The 25,947-nt window shown below is 48.1% G+C and overlaps 1 protein-coding gene across 2 annotated transcripts; it reads right to left on the bottom strand.

The window, feature by feature from the left end:
* Positions 1-24,478, bottom strand: LOC128329874 (cytochrome P450 2C19-like). 2 transcript variants are annotated; one of them, XM_053261730.1, is made up of 9 exons: positions 24,248-24,474; positions 21,887-22,049; positions 19,368-19,517; positions 18,994-19,154; positions 13,090-13,266; positions 10,776-10,917; positions 9,467-9,654; positions 5,307-5,448; positions 1-1,588 (listed from the first exon to the last, which is right to left on the bottom strand). In XM_053261730.1, exons 1-9 carry the CDS (start codon positions 24,416-24,418, stop codon positions 1,407-1,409), a joined length of 1,476 nt encoding a protein of 491 aa, XP_053117705.1. In that variant the 5' UTR covers positions 24,419-24,474; the 3' UTR covers positions 1-1,406. The 2 variants fall into 2 exon arrangements, with proteins under 2 accessions (XP_053117705.1, XP_053117706.1); XM_053261731.1 differs by lacking the exon at positions 1-1,588 and having other exon boundaries at positions 5,312-6,631; positions 24,248-24,478.
* Positions 24,479-25,947: the final 1,469 nt, after the last annotated feature.

The raw sequence follows: 25,947 nt of genomic DNA, 5'->3' as shown, positions 1-25,947 counted from the left end.
TTGTGACTTCTAGCATCATCTGCGTTTTTATTCAAACTAGATTGCTTGCATCTACAATAGGTTGTGCTGGTGTCATAGGCTCCGATCCGTTGCAGAAGTGTCAAAAAAGTGCTCCAAAAATGGTTTGGCATTGTTGTCATCATCACTCTTATTTGTGTAGGTGGGAGGGGGGGCCAAACCTCTTTCTGTTCCACTGGCAGAATGTTGTTTTGCATCCTTACTTAACCTGCTTTTATGTCCGGGTGCCACAGAAGTAGCTGTGTCTGTTGCTTGTTGATGAATTGCTTGGGGGAGGGAGGGCAGGGCACATTTGAGGCTGTTGTTGGCCCTAGTCTGCTGCATCTGTGATATCACACTTGCTTGCTTGCTTGCTTGTTTGTTGCTGGCTGCTGCTGTTATCCTGCATAGGGAGGGTGTGTGTGGGACAGTGCATTTCATTGTTGTTGTTTCACACTGTTGTGTGTAGATCAATTGCATTTCTGTTGGGGGGGGATAGTGGGACACAGTGGATGTGCGTGACCTTTGGAAACCTTGTTCTTTGCAAAGCTCTGCTGTTGTTAATGTGTGCTGCATCCACCCTATGGGACAATGGGGACAGACAGTGCCCATTTTTGTCTGTGGGTGCCCCCTAGGAGTGCCACAGTGGGTTGGGTGGTAGTGCCCCAATGGGTGCCTGCTACCAACCAGATTCCAAAGGAACTGGGTAAAGGGGTGATTTTTAAAGAATTTCTGAAGTTTGTGGATCTTTGGGGAAGATTCAGGGCAGAAAAGGGGCTTTGGGGGCAGAAGAGTGGGTTGGGTGGTAGTGCCCCAATGGATGCCTGCTACTATCCAGGTTTCAGAGTGATTGAGCAAGGGAGGATATTTAAAGAATTCCTGAACTTTGCGTATCTTTAAGTTCACCCCCATAGGGAATAATGGGGATTTCAGCAGCCCCATAACTCCACTTGGGGGGCACTGGGGTGGCCCAGAGTGAGTGGTGGTGTAGTGCACATAGGATACAAATCACCCCCAAACCCACAAGCCCATGGAGTACTGGGTTTTATTGTTTCAGAGGTGTTGTGAGAGTAGATTCTCTGGTAGCAAATGAGAGTGGATTCATTGTTTGTCATTGAAAAAGAATCCACTCTCTGGATAGAGGCACAGCCTTACTTTACTTTATCATGAGTGTGGTAATTCTGATAGCCACCTGGCAAAGAAACAGCCTGTCGGTGCCTTCTGCAGAGAATGCTGTGAAGCCTTCTGAAAGTCCAGTTCCCAGGATCCATTGGGTGAAGCTAAGAAGCAGATCTAATCCTGAACCCCAAGAGGCTCATATCTATTTTGTAGCTAGAGACTGAATCAGTGAGAGAAAGTGGAAGTCCTTGTGAGACCCCCAGCAATACTATGGGTGGGGAGGCAGCTGATTAGCGTGGGCAGAAGCAGATCTGGACTTGGTGTGGTACATTCATTATCCCACTGACATCTGGTGTGAGGTCGATTTTGGTGACTCCTGGAGGGTGTTTGAGACGAAAGTTCTGCAGGATGCTGGTGAGGTATAAGAAGAGCTCCATGCGGGCCAAACCCTCTCCTAGGCAGTTCCTCTTCCCTATAGTAGAGGGGAACAGAAGGCACCAGCCGGTTATGTTTCAGAAGGGAAACTCCATTCCCACAAATCCCTGTCTGTTCCAAAGATTAGCTCGATTGCTCCCTTTCACTACTAGAATTCAGAGATGTCCAGTCAACTGACTGGGGTCAACTCAGGGCGGACAAAGGGAAGGTGGTCTTCACACAATTAATTACCAAAATCCAGTGCCACAAGTTGCAGGTTTGGCTACTATGATAGCTTTAAAAAGAGGATATACAGATTAATGGCCAATAGACCTATCAGTGTCATAAGAACAGCACTGCTGGATCAGGCCCATGGCCCATCTAGTCCAGCATCCTGTTTCAAACTGTGGCTCACCAGATGCCGATGGAAGCCACAGGCAGGAGTTGAGGGCATGCCCTCTCTCCTGCTGTTACTCCCCTGCAACTGGCACTCAGAGGCATCCTGACTTTGAGGCTGGCCCACAGCCCTCCGGCTAGTAGCCGTTGATAGACCTCTCCTCCATGAAGTTATCCAAACCCCTCTTAAAGCCATCCAGTCTGTTGGCTGTCACCACATCTTGTGGCAGAGAATTCCACAAGTTGATTATGCATTGTGTGAAAAAGTACTTCCGTTTGTTGGTCCTAGATTTCCTGGCAATCAATTTCATGGGAGAGGAATTTCTCTTTCTCCACTTTCTCCACACCATGCATGATTTTACAGACCTCTATCATGTCTCCCTGCAGTCATCTTTTTTCTAAACTAAAAAGCCCCAAGTGTTGCAGTCTTGCCTCATAAGAAAGGTGCTCTCGGCTCCTGATCATCTTGGTTGCCCTCTTCTGCACCTTATCCAGTTCTACAATGTCCTTTTTTATATGTGGGGACCAGAATTGTATGCAGTACTCCAGGTGTCGTCGCACCATAGTTTTGTATAAGGGCATTATAATATTAGCCATTTTATTTTCAATCCCCTTCCTAATGATCCCTAGCATGGAATTGGCCTTCTTCACAGCTGCTACACATTGAGTAGACATTTTCAATGAGCTGTCCACCATGACCCCAAGATCCCTCTCCTGGTCAGTCACCGACAGATCAGATCCCATCAATGTATACTTGAAGTTGGGGGTTTTCATCCCAATGTGCATCACTTTACTCTTGCCAACATTGAACCGCATTTGCCATTTTGTTGCCCACTCACCCAGTTTGGAGAGATCCTTTTGGAGCTCCTCACACTCCGTTTTGGATTTTAGCCTCCGAAAGGGTTTGGTATCATCTGTTAATTTGGCCACCTCGCTACTTACCCCTACTTCTAGATCATTTATGAATACATTAAAAAGTACCGGACACAGTACTGATCCCTGGGGGACCCCACTTCTTACTTCCCTCCATTGTGAATATTCTCCATTAATTCCTACCCTCTGTTTCCTGTCCTTCAACCAGTTAGCAATCCACACATGTACTTGTCCCCTTATCCTATGACTGATAAGTTTCCTCAGGAGTCTTTGATGAGGAACTTTGTCAATAGCTTTTTGGAAGTCCAGGTATATTATGTCAACTGGATCACCCTTATCCACAAACTTGTTGACACTCTCAAAGAACTCCAAAAGATTTGTGAGGCATGATTGACCTTTGCGGAAGCCATGCCGGTTCTCTCCCAGCAGGGCCTGTTCTTCTATGTGCATTACAATTTTATCTTTGAGGATGCTTTCCATCAATTTGCCTGGAACAGATGTTAAGCTTACCAGCCTGTAATATCCCGGATCGCCCCTGGATCCCTTTTTGAAAATTGGTGTTACATTTGCTACTTTCCAGTCCTCCAGTACAGAGTCTGATTGCAGGGATAAGTTATATATTTTAGCAAGGAGGTCGGCAATTACACATTTGAGTTCTTTGAGGACTCTTGGATGGATGCCATCCGGCCCTGGCGATTTTCTAGTTTTCTATTTTTCCAGACTGTTTAGAACATCATCTCTCGTCACTGCTACCTGACTCAGTTTTTAGCCTCCATCCCCCAAAAGCCTGGTTCAGGAACAGGTATATGCTCAGTATCCTCTGCCATGAAGACGGACGCAAAGAACTCATTGAGCTTCTCTGCAACCTCCATATCCTCCTCAATAATCCCTTTCACTCCCTCATTGTCTAATGGTCCAATCACCTCCCTGTCAGGTTTCCTGCTTCTGATATATTGAAACAGGTTTTTGTTATTCCCCTTGATACTTCTGTCTAAATATTCCTCATACTCTCTTTTTGCCTCCCTTATTGTCATCTTGCATTTCTTTTGCCAGAGTTTGTGTTCCTTTCTGTTCTCTTCATTTGGACAGGCCTTCCAATTTCGGAAGGAAGTCTTCTTCCCTTTTATGGCTTCCTTGACAGTACCCGTTAGCCATGCTGCCTTCCTCCTGGACTTAGTGGTACCTTTCCTCCTTTTGGGTATACAATCTAACTGGGCTTCTAGTATTGTGGTTTTGAGTAAACTCCATGCATTCTGGAGCAAAGTGACTCTCCTGATTTTCCCGTTCAGCTTTCTTTTCACCATACTTCTTGTTTTGGAGAAGTTTCCTCTTCTGAAATTCAAAATGTCTGAGTTAGACATCCTTGGTGATTCTCTCCCCACAGGTATGCTGAATTTGATCGCACTATGGTCACTGTTCCCAAAAGGGTCGATGACACTGACATCATGCACCAGGTCCTGGGTGCCACTCAGGATTAAGTCCAAGGTTGGTTCCAAGACCAACTGTTCTAGGGCACAGTCATTTAGTGTATCTAGAAATTAGACCTCTCTGTCATTACCTGACTGTGAATTTACCCAGTCATTGAGCTGGGTCTCACAATCAGTGAGACCCAGTTTGTGAGAGTGAGCCGCACAAGCAGGGTGGGAGCCCTGGGCAGCCGGATCGGCCACTCACACGATTGCCGGCTCCGTGATGGAGCCAGCGGGGGCTGGGGTGTTCGGGGGCCACACAGCCCCCAGAAGCACCAGTATGCCCTGTGTGAGCTTTTCCCCCCTCCTTGGGGGGGGGGTCAACTGCGCAGCGGCTAATAACGATTTAAAAAACTGGGATTGCGCTCGCTCTGCAAACCCGGTTTAAGGGGAGGGGTACTTAGGCTCTCCTAGCCCGATTTCGGCTGATCGTCAGAATAGCCTCTATGTGTGGGTAATTCTAGTCACCCATTATTACAGCCCTGCTTCTCCTTGACGCCTCCCTGATTTCCTGCTGCAACTCCCAGTCACTGCTAGCGTTTTGATATGGAGGGCGATAGCATGTCCCCAGTAGCACAGAAAGGAGGATATAAAGGTTAATGGCCGATAGACCTATCAGTGTCTCACAGTCATGATGACTGCTGCAGGCTACATTAAGCTTCAGAGGGTGCCTCTCTGAATCCCAGTCACTGGGAAGGAAATAGAAGGAGGGACAGGTTGACCACAGGTCTAGTCTTCCCAGAAAGAGGCTGCTGGACGAAATGACTTGATTATCAAGCCAGAGGTTGCTGGTTGGAACCCCCACTGGTAGGTTTCCCACACGGTGGGAAAAACCTCTAACAGGCAGCAGCAATATAGGAAGATGCTGAAAGGCATCATCTCATACTGCGCAGGAGGAGGCAATGGTAAACCCCTCCTGTATTCTACCAAAGAAAACCACAAGGCTCTGTGGACACCGACCCGACGACACACTTGACCTTTAACTGACCCAGCAGGGCTGTACATATATTCTTTTCCTTGCAGCAGTTCCATTCCTACCTGCAGAAAAAGGTATGTCTGCTCCATTCTTCTTGAAGGTTCCTCTTTCATCCAGGAAATGTTTTGGGTCAAACAAATGTGGATTTTTAAACTGTTTAGGGTCATGCAGTACGGAAGTCAGCATGGGAAAGATGGTGGTTCCCTACAGGAAAAAGCAGAGGAGAGAGCAAGGCAACACCCAAAGAGTAACAATCAAGAGTTAATCATTCATTTTCAAGAACTAAGGGGGCACAGTATTGCTGCTTCAGATAAGGCGAGCAGCAAAAAAAAAAAAAAAAAAAAGGTTCCGCCATTATAAGCCCCCAAATTCTATTGCTCATAAATATGAGACTTCCTATTCGTCTGCCTTTTTCTCTTGTCACATCCCACTCTCCCGCTCTGAGGTGCCAAAAGTCTTCCTGCCCCCAGACAAGGCTCTGCCCTTTCTCGCTTGCTGGCCCCTATGCCTGCAACTGCTCCAGAGACAACTCCTGTGGTTCTGTGCCTTCCTTTTCTCCAACAGCCGGCTTCAGAACTCTGCTCTTCTCCGGAGCTGGATCTTAACCCCACTCTCCAGTGAAATGAGGCCTAAAGACGTGTGAATGTGTCTGCTCCTCTTTGTCTCTCATTCCCTTGGCCAGCCACATTCCCATCCATAGCCTCCCCTCTGCTCCCCCACTCTTGATGTATTCCTGTTTATTGATTGAGCAGACCCAGCATGCTTGGTCCTTTGCCAGCAGTCCCTGCTCCTGGGTAGTGTATAATCTAAAACACAGAGAGAGGGGAGAGAAGAAAGGAAGGGGAGGTCTAAGATGGACACAGGGCTAAGCGGGGGAATATCATGATGCAGGTGCCAGACTTATCATAGTCTTGTCTTCTCAGATTACAGCTTCCGTCATCCCCAGGAGAGCTGGTCTTGTGGTAGCAAGCATGAGTTGTCACCTTTGCTAAGTAGGGTCCACCCTGGTTTGCATTTGAATAGGAGACTAGATGTTCGAGCACTGTAAGATATTCCCCTTAGGGCTGGGGCTGCTCTGGGAAGAGCATCTGGATGGTTGCATGCAGAAGGTTCCAAGTTCCCACCCTGGCATCTCCAGGGAGTTATTCGCACATGCTTTCATGCTGCGGGGTATCTGAAGTGTGAATCTGCTTTGCAGTAGATTCGCAAGTTGTTTAATTTGGGGGACTAAATGGACAGTTCACATAGGGCCGGCTCCTCTCCGCAATCTCTTGCAGATCTTTTCCCTGTGCATTTTCACCAGCTTGCTCTGGGTTTTTCCTCCAACCAATCACAAATCACATCACGGAGAGGAGGTGGCAAGAAAACTTTGTTGTTGTTGTTTGAGCTATGGAGGAACGGAAGACCGGCATGAAGTTGCTAAATGCTGGATCAAACAGCAGAATGATTAACCCTTGCCTTTGTGAGTGACTGCCTTCATCATCTCATGACCCCCCGCCCCTACACACACACCAGACGATTTAAGAGGCAGGGAAGTTTAAAGGAGAAATCAGAGCTTTCTCTCTGTCCTGAAGAAAATTGCAGGCTAATGGAATCAGCTCAGACAAAAAGGCTCAGGTTACATCCATTCTGCATACCTATTAACTTTGCCAAGTTACCCCTGCTAACTAGGCAAAGAGGCACCTTTTAATGTGTTGAATCTCTTTATTTAGCAGGTGGAGAATAACTGGCCTTATCCAACCCCAGCATAGAACCTCCAGTGACTATTGCTGGTGTCTATTTTGTGTTTCTTTTTAGACTGTGAGCCCTTTGGGGACAAGGAGCCATCTTATTTATTTACTATTTCTCTGTGTAAACTGCCCTGAGCCATTTTTGGAAGTTCAGTATAGAAATCAAATGAATGAATGAATGAATACATACATACATACATACATCCCATGTAAACTCTCTTTCATTGAGTTTTGAAAAGCCAAATTACTGCATTGCTACTCCACACATCAAGGGAGACATTGTATGCCATTACAGAAGCATAAGAACATAAGAACAGCCCTGCTGGATCAGGCCCAAAGCCCATCTAGTCCAGCATCCTGTTTCTCACAGTGGCCCACCAGATGCTGCTGGAAGCCACAGGCAGGAGTTGAGGGCATGCCCTCTCTCCTGCCATTACTCCCCTGCAACTGGTTCTCAGAGCCATCCTGCCTTTTGTGACTGGAGGTGGCCCACAGCCCTCCGACTAGTAGCCATTGATGGACCTCTCCTCCATGAAGTTATCCAAACCCCTCTTAAAGCCATCCAGGTTGTTGGCTGTCACTACGTCCTGTGGCAGAGAGTTCCACAAGTGGATCATGCATTGTTTGCAAAAGCACTTCCGTTTGTTGGTCCTAGACTTCCTGGCGATCAATTTCATGGAGTGACCCCTGGTTCTAGTGTTGTGTGAGAGGGAAAAGAATCTCTCTCTCTACCCTTTCTCCACACCATGCATGATTTTATAGACCTCTATCATGTTGCCCCGCAGTCATCTTTTTTCTAAACTAAAAAGCCCCAGGTGTTGTAGTTTTGCCTCGTAAGAAAGGTGCTCTAGGCCCCTGATCATCTTGGTTGCCCTCTTCTGTACCTTCTCCAGTTCAACAATGTCCTTTTTAAGATGTGGTGACCAGAATTGTACGCATTACTCCAAGTGTGGTCGCACCATAGTTTTGTATAAGGGCATTATAATATTAGCCGTTTTATTTTCAATCCCCTTTCTAATGATCCCTAGCATGGAATTTGCCTTTTTCACAGCTGCCACACATTGAGTTGACACTTTCAACGAGCTGTCCACCAAGACCCAAGAACCCTCTCCTGGTCAGTCACCGACAGCTCAGATCCCATCAGCAAGCCTCGGGTATTTTTTTTTGAAAAACTGCTGAAACTAGAGGATTTCATAAAGCTAGACATTCTTTGGGTTAAGCCAGAAAGTGCAGACTCGGTTTGGGGAAAAATACAGTCCTGTCTGTACTGGTCTCTGATAGCCCGCAGGGACTTCGGGGTAAATGCAGCTAATATGCAGGCTGGCACACACCATTCCAGAGGAGATTTGAAGTAAAATCCCTGTGTGTAATGCCTTCAGGATTGTGCTGAGAGAGACTCCTGCCTGCAGCCTTGGAGGAGCCGCTGCTGGTCTGTGTAGACAATAATGAGCTAGGTGGACCAAGGGTCTGACTCAGTAGAAGACAGCTTCCTATGTTCCTATGGTGATCATGGGAGTTGTATTGCAACAGCTAGAGACCTCCAGCTTGGAAGTCTCCCACAGTAAGCAAGCCTAAGTCTGTGTGACTGATATAAACACATCTTATCACACTGCTTACCTCAGCCTCCAACTCAGTCCCCCTTCCTTTCTTCTTACAGTGAGGTTTGTTGTGTCTGGGATTGATGGGAGTTGTAGTCCCACTGCAGATGGAGAGCCTCAGCATGACCACACCCACAGTTGGGCGTGGGGAGGGAGGAGTTGTGCCAAACCTTCATAGAGAAGGTGGGTCTTGAAGGGCATTTGAAGGTTGCAAGAGAGGTGGCATCACAGAGGTCTTGTGGGACGGGGCTGCTCCAAACTCAAGGGGCAACATGCTTAAGTCAGCCCTTCCAATCTGACTTTGGTTGTAACTCCACCAAATCTCTCCCTCAGATCTGTTTATCTAGAATATTTAGACTGTTGGAAATGCAGTTCCTGATGGTATCGACCCTTTGCACCAGCAACCTATTGACCACTAGGGGCACTAGAGGTAGAGATAGTGAGCAAGGGAATCCCCTCTCTGACTATGCTTTCTCTACTCCCCCTGAGAGTCTCAGCTTTCATTCTCTCAGCTGGAGAGAGAGATTTCTGTCTTCTCCCATTCGCTCTTCCTGTATGTAGCTAGCAGCAAGGCATGTAGGCCTTATCTATCTCCCTGATGGGTTTTCTAAATAAATCACTTCATTTAGAAGAACTTTAACTCCATGACAATATTAATTAGCAGTGCTCTCCTTAACTGTGCAATTCTGCTGTAGAAGCTGGGCTAGATAAAGAAATCTCCCCTCCAAGCTCCCTAACCTAGACATCACTTTTCAACAAGTTCGCGAAGAGGGTTCATGGAATATGAAATCCTGCCTAACTCTTCATGTCTATAATGCTTAACCTTTGGAACAAAGAGTGGACTACTCCTTTAGCAGCCTAGTCTCGAATTGCAATAGATTGACCTCCCGTTACCTGGGGTATGGTAAAGCCTTCAATTTCAACGTCCTGTCTTGGCATACGGTTGAGCCCTAAAGGGAGTAAATCAAGAAACCTCTGGGCCTCGTGTAGGACGGCTTCCGTGTATGGCATCTGAGGGCGGTCCTTCATAACAGGAGGGCGCTCCCGGCCTATCACTCGGTCTATCTCCTCATGGATCTTTGCTGGAAATGGATTCAAAGATGGAGCATTTAAGTACACATAGCAATATCAGACAAAGGCCCATCTTGCTCAACCCGACAATGCTACCTCTCAGTGTATTGGTAGAGTCCCTTGGCTGTTCTCCGCATCCAGAATGCTTAGGAAAATTCTCAGTTTCAGGCTTCCACAAGATTAATCTTGTGTTTTCACTGCCTGAGAAATAAATCTCAAGTCTTCCAGAGAGAATTTTTTGAGCCTGATGTCTTAGGGATGTATCGAGCCGGTTTGCCATCAATCTGGTCCAGCTCGGCTCAGGGCCAGTTGGAGGGTTCTAAATTATTGTTTTAAATAAAAATAAATTAAACACTCACTGCAGCTGTGCGGTGGTTTCTGCTGTTGTGCCCTCAACCTGCTGGCCTCCCCCTGATCCTCCAAGGGCTGTTTTGGCCCATTTCTGGTCCATTCCAGGCGCATGCATGGCAATCTCCAAAATGGCCACTGCCACCAGAGAAAGAGCTGGAATTACCCCAAACCAGTCTAAATTGGCCCTTTAAAGTGTGGGGGGAGGCCAGTTGGGGGGGATGGCAGAGACCCCCGGGGGCATGGCAGTATCCCCCAAGGCTGCCCAACCGAGAGGTTTCTTTAAAAAAAAATTAAACAAAAACTTTGTTTAACTTTAGAATCCCCAACCCAACTCAAATCTGAGCCGAGCCAGAGGTCTGTTCAACGGGCACAAAACCAAACATGCCCAGTTCAGTTTGTGTCTGGTTTGGACTCGAACCGAACTGGGTAAACCAGTTTTGTGCACAATCCACTGCCACAGTTTCTGTGCTGCAGCCGCGCCCCACCAGCCTCTTTGCCCTCCAGCTTAGTGAGCCTCTCCCTCTCAGCCTAGCCTGTTGCTTGGAGTAGATTTCATGACAAAATGTGGTTGGAATATACTGGAACCTCTCTGGGGTCTGTGGCATAAGGCAGGGAAGGAAACCAGTGAAATTAACAAGCCATGACAGTAAGGGACAGACAGACAACATTTTGCAAATGACAAATCAGCTGCCTGAGAAACATGGATCTCCAGCATAATCACCCTCCTTTAAGAGACATGCAATCTATTAGCAAGCAGAAGAAAATTCAGTTGTTGTTATACCTTCCACCGCTGGGTGTTCTGTCAGGACCATTAAGATGTATCTCAGGGTGGTGCTGGTGGTTTCTGTCCCGGCAAAGAATATGTCAAAAGCCGTCATAATCAGGTTCTCTCTAGTAAACTCAGTCTTGGAATTGTGCTTTTCCTGAAAGCAGGGAAAATGCTGAGGAAGTCACCCTCCATACCAAGGGCTGACTTGATAGTTAAACAAGCGTCAAACATTTTTCAGATGAAATCTCTCGTATCTGGGCCAAGCTGGATTCTACAGTTACTGCAGAGTCGATTGTAGAGATGTCCAGCAACTCCTCTTATAGGATTGGATTGGATTCCTTTCAGTATGTGATTCCTGAGGATGTGGACAAGGTGCTTCAGACTGTGTGTCCTACAACCTGTTCTCTTGAGCCTTGCCCAACTTGGCTAATCTCATCTAGTAATCATATTATCAGAGAGGGTCTGGTGAATATTATAAAGGCTTCCCTGAGGGAGGGCAGGATGCCTCCTAGTCTTAAGGCAGCTTTTATTAGACTTTATTGGAAGAAACCTGCATTGGATCCCTCAGACTTAACTGATTACAGACCCCTTTCTAATCTTCTATGGTTGGGCAAGGATGTGTCAATTTTGGCAGTTTGGGATGATACAGATTATCTAGATCCATTTCAAATCAGCTTTTGAGTGGGCTATGGGGTTGAGACTGTCTTGGTCGGCCTGATGGATGATCTCTAATTGGCTGTTGACAGAGGGAGATCTCCAGATGGGCTATCGACTGCTGATCCTTTTGGATCTCTTGGTGGCTTTTGATACCATCGACCATGTTATCCTTCTGGGTCACCTGAGGAGGGTGGGATTGGTTGGCACTGTTTTACCGTGATTCTGTTCTTCCCTCTCTGGTAGATTCCAGATGGTGTCGCTTGGAGACTGCAGCTCTGCAAAGCAAGAGCTAAAGTATGGAGTTCCACAAGGCTCCATACTGTCTCGAGTGCTCTTTAACACCTACATGAAACCGCTAGAAGAGACCATCAGGAGGTTTGGTGCAGGGTGCTATCAATTTCTTGATTGAAATCCTTGCCCAAGAACAATTTTGCAACTCATTTATTTATTTATTTATTTTGTTAGTTAGTTAGTTAGTTAGTTAGTTAGTTATATACTTATTTATTTGATTCATATGCTACCCTTCCTATAGTGGCTTGGGGTGGCTTCCATTAAAATAAAATGTTCTGCTTTTCCAGCTGCCAAGGCCTTCTGCAGCATAGTAAAGAGTGTCTGGGTGTTTCCATTAGGAAGATGCTCAATCTGAGACTGACATTGTTACCACTATTCTTATCAGTATTCAGATGACGCACTTGGCCATCACACCCAAGTTTGCAGCGCCATGTGCTGTCCATTTGCTGCCAAACCTTAATAAAATAGTTTCATAGGATTTGTTGCAAATGGCCAGGAGACAGTACAGCATGGGGGTCAAGTATGTCATCTGAACATCCAGCAGGAAAACAGTGAGAATTCCCTCTTTCAAATAAAGCATAGCTTTGTCGGGAAACACCCTCCCACTGCTCTTCATAAGCCCCATTTAGTTCGGCCCGAACACACTCTGCTGTTTAGGACAGCAGTTCTCAATGTTTGAGCCCAAGATGAGGTTGGACTACAACTCCCATCATCCCCAGGCACAATGGCCTTCAGCTGGGGATGTAGCTGGAGGTGATAGGAGCTGTAGTCCAACCACATCTGGGGACCCAGAGTTGGTAACCCCTGGTCTAGGGGGGTCAGGATTTCTATAACAGATGCTGAGGCTGAGGATGATCCTGCCACTGCTTCCTTGGACAGCCTGAGACTTTAACCTGACCTTTTACCTACCTAAGTCAGTGACTTACCCAACTTTACCTGGGTGAGTCATGCCTAGAGCCCCCGGACTCATGAGGGAAATCCCTCAATGCACCACGCTTGTTGAGTGGTACATTGTGGGATACCTGGAGGACAAGCGGGTGCCTCCTACCTCAAGGTCTGGTTGTCTGGGGCTCTGCGCTGCTGGCAGCCATCTTTATGATAGAGCTGAGGGGAAGGAGCAGCCAGGCAGGGTGGAGCTTCCCCAAAGCACCATGCTGCTTGTGTGGTGCATTGTGGGATGCCTGGCATCCCTGGCTTGCTTCTCCTCTGATTGCCACTTGGCTTGCTGTCACGCCACCCGTGTGGGTGCACAGGTGTTGGAGCCCTGATGGGCAAATGGTTACCGGGTAGTGGGGAGGCATGGAGGCTCCTGCCTTTCCCCCAGCCCACCCCCCTGGTGCTGATGTGAATGACTTCACTGTGTTCGTCCGTTTCCTACCTGCTCCATTTTTAGAAGGAAGCAATCTATGTAGTCTCGAGTATCATTGGCATCCACGGTTTCCTCGTGATCTTTCACCTTCTGGTCTATAAAGTTGTAGATACAGATGAGGTTTTTGAAGTAGGTTTGGTGAGGGCCAGGCAAGTAGTCCATGATCCTGGGGAAGAGGTTGTAGAGCTGAGAGAGAAAGGGAAGGAAGGGTTGATAGATTGATAGATGTGGTGGTGAATTCCTTGGTGGGCTTGTATCCATTTTTAAGCACAAATGATGGTCCCATGAATGAAATCAGCCTGCAGCATTGGAAAAAATATGTATCCATACACACCTCAAATATGCATGCACTCCCACCCTTCTATCCTGGGTTGTATTCCTTTGCACACTCCAGTTCTCTGGCTCGTATGAGGTTCCTCGAAGATTTTCAGGGTTGGTTTCATGGGAAAACTGAGCTCCCTGGACTCTTAAATGCCATTTTGTGACATCTGTTTAGATTGCTGTGAAATGACAAGCTGTTGGCTGGTTGGCTATTCCTTTGCAGGTTAACAGCCATTAACAAATCATGTCCCCACTCCTGGCAGGGAACTTCATGGGAAGGTGTAGGATTACCTCATCCCTTCCCCAGCCCCCGCATCCATGGAAGCATGTGTGTGTGTGTGTGTGTGTGTAAAGAAGAGCAGGTGGCCACAGAAGAGAGGCTCAAGGAAAGGATGCAAGGGAGCACCTGGAATGGGGCAGCCAAGGGAGGATGTTACAGCATCTCAGTCAGGATTCAGCGCTTGGTCTCCCTGGAGGCTTTATACTAGGGTTGTGTGTTTTGTTTTGTTCCCCTGGTTTTTTATTTTTGCCTGAATCTGAAACACCTCCATTTTGTTCTTTGTTCAAATCAGCCAATCCGAAACACCCCATTTTGTTCTTTGTTCGAAATTGCAAAATCCGAATCCAAAATGTTTTGGATTTTAAAAAATGGCCTCGGGGCAAAACTAGTGAGTGGTGTTGGTAGTGCCCAATGGGTGGAAGCTACCACCCGCATTTCAGAGGAATTAGGCAAAGGGCGATTTTTGGTGAATTTTTGAAGTTTAAGACTTTCACTGCATTTAAGAAAGTACAAAACCATGGATCATGGTTACAAGAAAGAAAGAAGCAACTAAGATTGCTGGGGATGTCAATAGACTGACAGGGATATCCCCCCCGCCTTTGTTTCCTACAGTCCCATGTAGATGACCTGTCCCTGCAATGGCAAAAGTTGTGAACCCCTGGCTTAGACATCATGTCCCACCAAATTACATTGTGGCCTAAATTACATTAGACTGTTCAACTTGGGCAACAAAACTTAGACACCACTATAACTCATAAAAATCTGAAGAAAAACAAAATAGCTCTTCAAAAGTCCCCTGAACAAATCAAGAAATTATTTCTAAACCTTTGGAAAGAAAATCCTGTGTAATTTCAGAACTTTCCTAAACAGCTTCTGGAAAAGCTTCTCCATGCAACTTATATCATGGCCTTTAGCAAGAGCTTTAGAATTGCATTGAGCTGCCAAAGATATCTGGGTAGTTCTGTCTCAAAATGCTGTCTTCCAAATCCCTTTGCAAGGTCAGTTTGCATTTCAATCACTGAATACAAAACATACTTAACTAAACATTTCATGCCCATCAAGGAAGCTCTGCCAGTTTTTTGCATATCTTATCTTCTACTAATCACTCAGTGCCTCAGCTGCAGAAGTCAATTTCAGTTGCAATGCTTTACCAAAGAACAAAGCATTCGGCTCCAAAACAGAGTCATTTCAATTTGGAAACAAAAATCTCTGTTTTTTAATTCTTGATTTTGTTTTGTTTACAAAACCTCCGAAATTGCCATTGTCGGGCACAAAACATTTTGTACCCAAATCTAAATGCACAGGCCTACTTTATACACATGGCTTTTAATTCAAATCCACTCTGGATTGGAGTGTGCCAGTCCAAATATTGGTTGTATTTACCCCGACGTATCATGGACCAGTAAAGACATGACTTTCTTTCCCCCCAAAGGCGAGGCTGGGCATTCTGGCTTAGCCCAAAGAATGTCCGGCTTTTTAAAATCCTGTATTTCTAGTGGCTTCTGAAGAAAACCCAACATTTCCCTTTGATGTGCGGAGGGGCCATTTCCAACATTTTGGCTTAGTTGCAATTTCGTGGTCCCCCCCTTTTTTCCCCTGTAAATCCACCCAGGTATCAGCAAAGGAGAGTGTGACAGCTCAGTCTGGTATGTTCTTTGAGTGATTTGCAATGGCAAGCGCTGGGAGAAGTGGGGGGTGGTTGCCGCAGACTGATGCAATTCTATGGAGTCCAGAAGGGGAGGGGGAGGGATGAATTCCTGAGTTAAAGGGAAGCACAAGCAAAATGTGTTTCTTCAAAGTTTGGTCACCATAGCAACACAGCTTACATATGTGGATGTTTGAATATGCAGATGTTTGGAAGCCTAACAATGGAGACTGCAGGTTGGGGTAATGTTCTGTTGCTTTGACTTGTCACTTTTTGGAGCTGGCTGTCAAACTAAAAAAAAGTAATACTGAAGGGAGGCGTCTTGTGCCTCCTCCTGAGGTGTGAGTGGTTGGAGGAAAAAATTGAAACAAACAGTGGGAACTCACACAGGAGAAAGATTGCAGGGAGTGCGAGAGGAGCACAGAGCTATATAAACTGTCAATTTCATCCCCGAAGTAAACATCTTGCACCCCATCTGCAGGGGTGGTGGGCCGATTAAGATGGTCTGCCCCTGGAGGCTTATGGATCCGCTTGGATTTCAGACGGCCCTCGGGGAGTTTCCAGTGTCCAGAGCTGGTGACCCTGTCGAGGCCTTGGTTGATCTCTGGAATGGAGAGATGGCCCGGGCTGTTGACACGGTTGCCCCCAAACGCTCTCTCCGGCTTGGTGGAGCCCGTTCTGCTCCTTGGTTTTCCGCGGAGCTTAGGGCGATGAAGCAACTTGGACGACGGCTAGAACGACGCTGGAGGAAGAGTCGTCACGAATCCGATCGAACACGGGCTAGAGCCCATTTTAGGGACTATGCCGTGGCGGTGGGGGCGGCGAAGAAATGCTTTTTCTCCGCCTCCATTGTGTCTGCTCAGTGCAGGCAAACAGAGCTGTTTCATGTGCCGAAAACGTTTGCTCCACACATTCCCCCAAGACAATGGGGGAGGAGTCATCTACAGCTCTTTGTGATCGGTTTGCCTGTCACTTTGCAGATAAAGTCGCTTGCATCCGTGCTGACCTGGACTCCAGAGTTTTGGCAGTTCCGGCAGACGTGCCTTTGGTACCATCTGGTCCCGTTGTGTTGGATTCTTTTCAGTTGGTGCGGCCTGAGGATGTGGACAAGATCCTGGGCAGTGTGCGGGCGACTTCATGCGCTCTTCACCCTTGCCCTTCTTGGCTAATAAAAGCTGCCAGGGAGGGGACAGGCAGATGGTTGGAGGTGATCGTTAATGCTTCATTAAGGGAGGGCAGGATGCCATCGTGCCTCAAGGAAGCGGTGGTAAGACCTCTATTAAAAAAGCCCTCCCTTGATCCCTCCAACCTGGACAACTATAGACCTGTGTCTAACCTCCCCTTTTTGGGCAAGGTGATGGAGCGTGTGGTGGCGTCCCAGCTGCAGAGGGTCTTGGATGATACGGATTATCTGGACCCTTTTCAATCTGGCTTCCGCCCCGGGTACGGGACTGAGACTGCCTTGGTCTAGTGGATGACCTACGCCGGGAACTAGACAGGGGGAGTGCGTCCCTGTTGGTTCTGCTGGACCTCTCGGCGGCGTTCGATACCATCGACCATGGTATCCTTCTGGGCCGCCTCTCGAGTATGGGAATCGGAGGCACTGCGTTGCAGTGGTTCCGGTCCTTTCTTGAGGGGAGGGTCCAGAAGGTGGTGCTGGGGGACTACTGCTCGGCCCCGTGGCCGTTGGCCTGTGGGGTGGCCTGTGGGGTGGCCGTTGGCCTGTGGGGTCCCGCAGGGTTCGGTCTTGTCCCCCATGCTGTTTAACATCTACATGAAGCCGCTGGGAGAGGTCATCCGGGGATTTGGACTGAGTTGTCAGCAATATGCGGATGAAACTCAGCTCTATCTCTCCTTGTCATCTGATCCTAGGGAGGCGGTGGATGTCCTGAATCGGGGGCTGGAGGCCGTGATGGGTTGGATGTGGGCTAACAAACTGAAATTGAATCTGGATAAGATGGAGGTACTGTTGGTCAGTAGGAGAGCCAATCGGGATGAGGAGATTTTACCGGTTCTGGATGGCGTTGCACTCCCCTTGAAGGAGCAAGTATGCAGCTTGGGGGTACTAGTGGACCCGGCTCTGCTTTTGGAAGCTCAGTTAGAGGCGGTGGCCAGGGGTGCCTTTGCACGGCTTCGGCTGGTGCGCCAGCTGCGTCCCTTTCTCGAGAAGGCAGATCTGGCCAAGGTTACCCACGCCTTAGTCACGTCGCGGCTGGATTCCTGTAACACACTCTACGTGGGGCTGCCCTTGAAGAATATCCGGAAACTGCAGCTAGTGCAAAACGCGGCAGCGAGGGTTTTATCCGGAGCTGCCCGTTGGGAACATATCACCCCCATTTTGAAAGATCTGCACTGGCTACCGGTTCATTTCCGGGTCCAATTCAAGGTGCTGGTTTTGACCTTTAAAGCCCTAAACGGTTTGGGCCTGGGGTATTTGAGGGACCGCCTGCTCCCAAGGGTTGCTGCCCGCTTGACAAGGACATCTGAGGGGGCCCTGCTCCGGGTGCCAACAATGAGAGAGGCCTGGCTGTTGTGCACTCGGGACAGAGCCTTCTCTGTTGCTGCCCCCAGGCTCTAGAATGCTCTCCCAGTGGCCATTCGTTCCTCAGACTCCATCACGGCTTTTAGAAAGCTTGTAAAGACTTGGCTTTTTACCCAGGCTTTTACATCATCGTTTTTACTGCTGCTGTGGGTGTTTTTATCTGTTGTATTGTTTTATGCCTGTTTTTATATGTTTCTATACTTTTAGCATGATGTTTTTATTGTGTTTTTATTGTATGTTTTTAACTTTTGTAAACCGCCTTGGGGTTATTTTTTAATGAAAGGCGGTATAAAAATGCAAAAATAAATAAAAATAAATAAAAATTCTGCTGTGAAGGGCTTTCCCCCATTCTTGCAACTCCCCCACCAGCCGTAGACTCCTCCACCGCCACTTTCTTCTGCCCGGCCCCTGCTGCTTTCTTCTTCTCCCCCCCCACCCCCGCCAACTGACCGCTTACTTCCTTGGCCAGCCGGCGGCCATCTCTTTCTTCCCCAGGCAGTCGCCACCTTCTTTCTTGATGTGCTGGCTGCCCCCGCCTTTTCCTCAGGCAGCGGCTGCCTGAGGCCAGCCCGCGTCTGCTTCCTCTAGTCGGCTGCCACTGCCGTTTTCTCCCATAAATTCTTTTGGCTTTCAGGTGGGCTGGCGAGAGAGGCTGCTCCACCCTCTCCTATCCACCCGCTGCAGCTGCCACCCCCACCCCCACCCCCCCGTTCTCCTGACTGCCACTGCCTTCTTCAGCCCAGTGGCCAAGCCATCCTTCCTTTGGGCCAGCAGGTAGGCTAGAGAGAGAGGCTGGCCTGCCTTCTCCGCCTCCCACCCACCTTCTGGCAGCTGCAGTTTCCTCCACCCCACTGTCTCCGTTGCTATCTGGCAGCTCATTCGTGAACTCTCGCGAGAACTGCCACACATAGGATGAGCAATGGGTACACCTAAGAGAAATATATATATGAAGATGGTAGAATGTAGGGAAAACTCCTCATCTAAACTATACTGACACTACTGTGCCAATCTAAAGCCCACACTCCATCCATTCTGCCCTTCCTAAACACACCCGCCCCTTTCGACCATTCAACGGCACACAATTTATTTTCATCCCCTTCATGTTCTTCTTCCAAGCCAGCTTACCTGCCCTGCAGTGGAGCTCTCAATCCGGAGACTTTCAGTGATCCAGTGAAGGATCTGGAGAAGCTGCTGATCTTGGTAATCGAACCTTTCTCCAAGGAGGATGTGACTGATCACATTGCAGGTAGCAGCGCTGAAGAGGAACGCTGGGTTAAAGGGCTGGCCTGCCGAGAGAAACGGAAAGACTGCAAAGCTTGGACCTATCCAGTTATCAATGTCACTCCTTTGCAACAAAGCCCTGCTGAATGAGCACAGTGGAAATCTCCAGTTCAAATCTCAGCTGAGTTATGGACTTCCTAAGTGGCCTTAGACAAGCTGCTACATGGAGAGTCCACAAGACTGACAGGGCACAATGCATGTGTGTATCTGCCACCAACCTTTTTTGGCCCAGAGTTCCTTCACCAGGTGCTTGACCTCCTCTTGGATTCGCTCCTCGATGCTTTTCTTCCCCATCCCAAAGTCCCTCAAGGTTGTGAGGGAGAAACGACGGAGCTGAACCCAACGCTCACCATTGGACATGAAGATACCTGGAGAACATGATGAATATTTATATACCGCTTTTCAACAAAAGTTCCCAAGATGGTTTATATGTAAATAAATAAATAAATAAAGGGCTCACAGTCCAAAAAAGAAACATAAGATAGACCCCAGCAACAGCCACTGGAGGAATGCTGTGCTGGGGATGGTTCGGGACAGTTGCTCTCCCCCTGCTCAGTAAAAAGAATCACCACTTCTAAAAAGGTGCCTCTTTGCTTAGAGAGGACAGGCTGAGAATTTCAGAATGGCTGCTCTACTGTTTGCCTTGCCTGAAATGTGAGTGACCTTGCTATGCAGACCAAGCTGAGGCTCTCCAGTTGTCACTGGATTACAATCCATCATCCCAGCCACAGTGTAGATTGGCCAGGGATGATGGGAGTTGTAGTCCAACCAAGGTTGGAGAGCCTCCGGTTGGCCACCGCTACATCCAACACTGTATTCCTTTCTGTTTTGTTCACAGGAAAGATGAAGAGTAGCTCTTTTTGTACATCCAGAATCCACGCAGATTCAATTTGTGGCGGGGAAAGTGGGTCACACCTCTGCTGCACTGTTCCCTCTAACAGGGATTCCCAGCTGTTGTTGACTACGACTCCTAGCATCCCCAGGTGCAATGGCCTTTGTCTGGGGATTATGGGAGTTGTAGTCAACAACGTCTGGGAATCCCTGATAGAGGGAACACTGCTCTGATCTCTAATGCATTGGCACACTATCCCATGTGGTGTGTTCACACAGATCCTGAATGCCTGAATGCCTGGGTATTACTGTTTCCTTTTAGGGGTCCGTTCCTACTTTACTGTCTTTGGATGTGGAGCCAACTCTCATGACTTATCCCATTCTGGGTCTCCACCAAGACGGGCCAGACTGGGCAGCTCTGAAGGCCAGAGTCAGGACCTTGGAGAGCACAGAGCAGGGAAACAGAAGGCAGGCACTGCAGCCTAGAAGGGGATGTTGCTCCAGTGACTTCTTGGTTCTTATAGCTGCTGCTCAGGCAGGGTGAATTGGTCCCGCCCTGCCTCTAGGAAGGTGCTATTTCAAGACAAGGGGCCACCTTGCCTTGTGTCTTAAGCACTGGCTCCAGAAATGCTAGCCCTCTGCCCCTGCAAGGACTTGGAGGTCCTCAGAGATCACATCCAAATCAGAGGATGGAGACAGACCAGTGTCCTCTGGTTGTTGTGGGGGTGTTAGCTTGGTTTCTCCTTCTGGGGTGGTGGTCCCCAGTAGCACAGGGTCACCTGGCATCTGAATTTTGGGTGTCTCCCCAAGTGATGTGGTGTTTTCCCCCTGAATTTGAGGTCATGATACAGCTTTAATGCTCACACAATCAAGCAATACAGGAAGTGGGGGAATATAAACTGGGGTTCCTTTAAAGAGGAAATTTTCCTCTCCCCCCTGCCCTGGTCATTTCTCCTCTGAGAACCACCCACTGCTCTCCTGCAGGCACAGTGTTCGCCTTTCAAAATGGCTTCCACATTATGTATCCATTTGAACTGGCATCCTAGGTCAGGAGGTCAATAATTACCTAAGACAGAACTGCACCTCTCCACAGGCCAGAAGTGCCAATGAGCCAGGCTGCCAACCTGCCTGGGATACAGATTCACACATGCTACTCCTGCAGGAACTCCTAAGCATATGCAGGACACACTCAGTGGCCACAACACACATGTGAGCTGGCCTTCATGACCATGATTTCTAGGACTGCTAGCTGACCAGGAAAAACCAGCCTGCCCTGCTCTTGCACCCTGAGCTGCAAGTGAAGCTTTGCCGAGGACGAAAGCAAACACTCTTATCATGCTTTCATAACATCCAGACTGGATTATCGCAATGCACTCTATGTGGGGCTACCCTTGAAGACTTTTTGGAAGCTTCAGATGTTCCGGGACACTGCAGCAAGAATGCTTGTGGATGCAAGACATTTCACAAGTATGACACTCATCTTGTGACAGCTTCCCTGCCTTACCTTCCCTGGTTATCAGTTTCTCTACACATCAGCACACATCTCCCATGGAACTTATTGTGTTACAGAAGATCTGGGGCATATGCTGCCTAAGGGTACACAGCCAGGACACCAACTGGGTCTCCCTGCTAGCCCATGAAAAGATCTACCATGTACTGGTGCTCAAACTCCTGTGACTTGCTTTTTGTGTGATCATAGGCTCGATGACTGTACCTGTGTTCATTTAAAAAGTGGACCTGGATACCAGCAGCCCTTCCAATGCATGGGACAGATAGAAGTGTACATCTGTACCTGTGTTCAGCATAACATGTGAGTGACCGCTCTTGTGGATATCGTATACCTGGTGTATGAACATTGAACATAACTTTTAAATGGGTCTGACAAAGGAATAAACAAATAATATACCGAATCCTTTGTTGATCTTATCTGCTACTGGCAAGGTGCCTCGGTTGGTAAACTCATCTCCGTGTTCAACCAGAACTTTCTTCACTGTCTCATAACTGTGGAGAACCACCACCCGCTCTGGGCCAAAATACACCGTGAACACAGGTCCGTATTTTTCACACATCTGTAGAGACAGCGCAGGTAGGAAAGAACTTAAGCAGGGTGAAGGCCTCTGTTGATGCATTCAGACAAACTGATCAAATGGAGGCTGGTGTGTGAGAGAAGAAACCACCAGGAGCTGAGTTACCTTTTGGTATGTTGATCACTTCTTTGAATGTTCCCACAGGGGGCAAAACAAATTTGATCCCAGAAACAATGCTATTTATTTACTTAGAGATGAGTACCCCACCTAAGAACATAAAAACGTAAGAACAGCCCTGCTGAATCAGGCCCAAGGAGGCCCATCTAGTTCAGCATCCTATTTCCACAGTGGCCCACCATATGCTGCTGGAAGCCTACAGGCAGGAGTTGAGGGCATGCTCTCTATCCTGCTGTCCACACCCCGCCCCGCAACTGGTACTCACCTTTCTTTCTCCAGGAATGCAATCTGGCTAACAGATAAACTAAACAACAGTACAGTCTGTGGACTGAGGTCAACAAACAAGCTTAGCTTGGGGTGAATGCCAAAACAAAGAATCAAAGTCGAGCAGAAAATCAGGAACCACGATTAGAAGAGTTGAAGACAAGCGTCAAAGCTGATCAGAAAACCAGGGTCCATGGGTTAAGGACTGGAAAGAGGGCTTGGCACTGGAGTGGCTGTTTCACACTTTTCTCCCTATAGCGTTCTTAACAAGGAGGGTGTTAGGTGCACTTCACCCCAATAAACACAACCAAAGATGTGAAAGAAATATAAGGACAGAAACAGAAGTGCAGGTGAGAAATGAAAGATACTTGTGTTAAGTTTTGACTTTCTTGAATAACAATTTTAAAAATAACCATTGTCCAACCAAGAGTTGGACTTGGGACATTTATTCTTTTTTATTCTATATTTGATGTCCCATGTTGCTGCCTTCAGCAGATCTTTTAGTTTGTGCCCACTTAGAAAGACCTGGAGAAAAGCACCAGGGGGAAAAAAAGGATAACATCCATAAAAGCAATCTTCCTGCTCAAATTCCTGGACACTTCATATCCAGGACAAGACTTTTCCTACATCCTGGACAGGGCGTCCAATTCCTGAAATGTCCAGGCCAATCCTGGACTTGTGGCAACCTGAAGCCAAGCCGAGCAGGAACCAGGATTGAGACACCCAACACACCAGGACCAAAGCGGACCTTGAAAATGAGGCAAGGTCTGCTCCAGACAAGACTCCTCTTCCTACCCAGAAACCAATGAAGGACAGCCAAGGAGGACGGGGGTCACTTGTGACCCCAAGACCCAAAAGCTGCTGCAATGAGTGTGAAGCAGAGTTTTGGCCTCAAGCCTTGGTGGAGTCCAGCAGTCACCAGCATATCCAGGCAGCACCTCTCCACCCCAACCCCCTGAGGATCCCTCCCAGAGGTTTCATGTAGATGTTAAAGAGCATCACAGACAGAAAGGAACCCTGTGGGATGCCATCGGCCAAAGACCATGGCATAGAGCAGGAGCGCTCCGGGGCCATCTTCTGGAACCTACCTCCCAGGAGAGACTGGTGCCACTGCAAAACACTGCCCGCCCCAATCATTCTGCTTCCCTACCTTGGCTCCACAGATGTTGTCGGGCTACAACTCCCATCTCCCCCAGCCACAGTGCCCTTTGGCTGTTGTGGCTGAGGATGATGGGAGTTGTAGTCCAATAACATCTGGATACCCAAGGTTGGGAAGCCCAGGTTAATGCTAGAGCCAACAGGGAAAACATCCCTTGTTTATTTTCCAGTGTAGAATGTCAATGAAAACAACCAAAACTGTGTCTGTAAAAAAAACCAGGCTGGAATTTCATATTTTGATAATAGATGTAAGTTTTGGGCAGTATAAAAATATGTTAAATTAAAAAAAAAATGTTTGGTTGCTGGTCTTCAGCTGGTAGATGCTGACTCCAAAATGCCTTGTTTGTGTCCTGTCGTTATGTAGTTTGCAACTGCGGCCAGCACCAGTTTTGAGGGAAGGGGGGGAAGTAAGACAGAAGGGGCAAAAAAATAAAAGTGGAAAAATATTATCTCTGTTGTTGTTGTTGTTGTTGTTGTTGTTTTAGCAGTGCCTGACGTGAGACACAAAGGTCCAGCTGGGATGCGGGGCAGAAAGCCCTCTTGGAGGGCTCGATCCAGCAGTATTAAGTGATGCCTGAAGTCCTCAACAGAGATGGGATCAGGGAGTGAAAATGCAGCAGAGCTGAATTCCCATTTCTTACCTTCTGCAGGGGTTCCATTATGTTATTGGACTTCAGCTGTAGGAGGTTCCCGATAAGTGGCAGGGGTGTCGGGCCAGGGGGCAGGTTCTGGTGCTTGGCCCTCTTCCTCCGCACGGCCAGGAAAAACATACAGGAGAGGCAGAGGACCAGGAGGCTCCCCAAGAGATCCATGGCAGCACCGAAGGACGGCTGGAGTTTCTAGAGCTTCTGAGAGTGAGAGAATGAGAGTCAGCAGTAGGGAGACGGGAGATATCAGGGGTGAATGGCCATCGGTCCAAAGATCATTGTATACTTCTTGAAACAGAGCCCATGTTTGTGTTTGGCATGAACTGTGCCCTCTTCTCTTTTGTAGCTACAAGGAGGAATATGAACCCTTCATACTCTCCTGTGTGCTCTCCAACTATATGGGTGAGAACCACTGATGGAAGAGACATATATGGGGCAGGGCACATGTGAAGGGAGGCTGGGAGTAGTTTGCTGAGAAGCAGCTCAAGATTACTCCTAAATCACACTCTCTATTCTGGGCCACTTTTGACCAACCCACCTGCATGTTCAGCACACCCCAACCCCCAGTTTCTAAGGTTGCCGGGGACCAAAGATGCACCCATTCAACTCAACACAACAGTCCCATTGCCTCTGTGTGCGCACACACACACACGCACAAGTATGTAAGCTAAGGTGGTCCTGCCCCCACAAATTTATCTCCCTCCCCTCCTTTTTTGCATGCAAAGATTTTTTTTTAAAAAAAGCTTAATGTAACTGGCACTTAGGACTACCAAGGAGCCAGACAACCTGTCCCGCTTTGCACCCCCGCCCCCAAACTCTGAGTCTGATTCAGGACCTGCAGCACAAGGCAAGATGTATCAGCCCCAATAGCCAGCTTCATAGGGTCTGCAAACAGGACCAGCAAGGTGCATTACCGAAAGGTGCTTGCCATGCAAAGAGCTTCAGAGGAGACTCAAGCAAGTGAAGCATTCCAATAGAAAATGATGAGGAATACAAATGGGGCACTCAGTATACCAGATTTGTAATGGTGCATGCAAGTCTTCTCAGCTCATGGCCCCAGAGCCTTCATTTTGCATCTGGCTCCAGCTGATAGGCGTTAGGGTTCTGGTAAAAACCAAAGTATATCCGGAAGTCTCCTCATGCCTGTCCTAAGAAAACTATGTGATGGAATGGAGAAGTGCCCTCAGATGACAGCCCCTCATGCAGGGGAGTGAGGTGGGCAGAAGGTCCTAGCTTCCTTCATCTCCAGAGGATGTGGAGGAGGAGGAGGAGGAGGAGGAGGAGGAAAGAACCCGTGGAGAACTGCTGCCAATCAGAGCTAAACAAGGCATGATACTTGCACTTGCCTTGTACCCTCTAACCCGGGTTAAGGGCCAAGGTTAAAAATCAGGCTAGCGGGGATGGAAGAGGCAGGATCACACTCCACACAAGCAGCCCAACCCAGGCTGGGCTGCTCATGTGCATAGCCTTTCTGTCACTTGCTTTCTCTTTCCCTTTCCATGCAGGAAACGCCTGTTCTCTCTCCCTCACCTTCTCCACCACCACCTTCGTAACTGCCAAGCTGTGCGGAAGCAGTTGTAGCTAGACTTTCCCCCACTCCTTGTTTCCAGACAGCAGCTTTTCCAGCTGAGCTGTAGGGTGACTTACTTTGTTTCCTCTCCCCCCACAATTTCTTGCACCAGACTTGGGGCTGG

This window comes from Hemicordylus capensis, chromosome 6 (assembly GCF_027244095.1).
Source record: "Hemicordylus capensis ecotype Gifberg chromosome 6, rHemCap1.1.pri, whole genome shotgun sequence".
Lineage (NCBI taxonomy): Eukaryota > Metazoa > Chordata > Lepidosauria > Squamata > Cordylidae > Hemicordylus > Hemicordylus capensis.
Note: the sequence above shows the minus strand (reverse complement) of the source record. Positions and strands in the feature narration are given on the sequence as shown.

Excerpts from the sequence above, each read along its gene's own strand:
- LOC128329874 (XM_053261730.1), bottom strand. The coding sequence starts at position 24,418 with ATGGATCTCTTGGGGAGCCTCCTGGTCCTCTGCCTCTCCTGTATGTTT. Across the intron at positions 13,267-18,993 it reads AGAGCTCCACTGCAGGGCAG|CTCTACAACCTCTTCCCCAG; the intron begins GTAAGCTGGCTT and ends TTTCTCTCTCAG. Across the intron at positions 1,589-5,306 it reads AGACATACCTTTTTCTGCAG|GGAAGAGGAACTGCCTAGGA; the intron begins GTAGGAATGGAA and ends CCTCTACTATAG.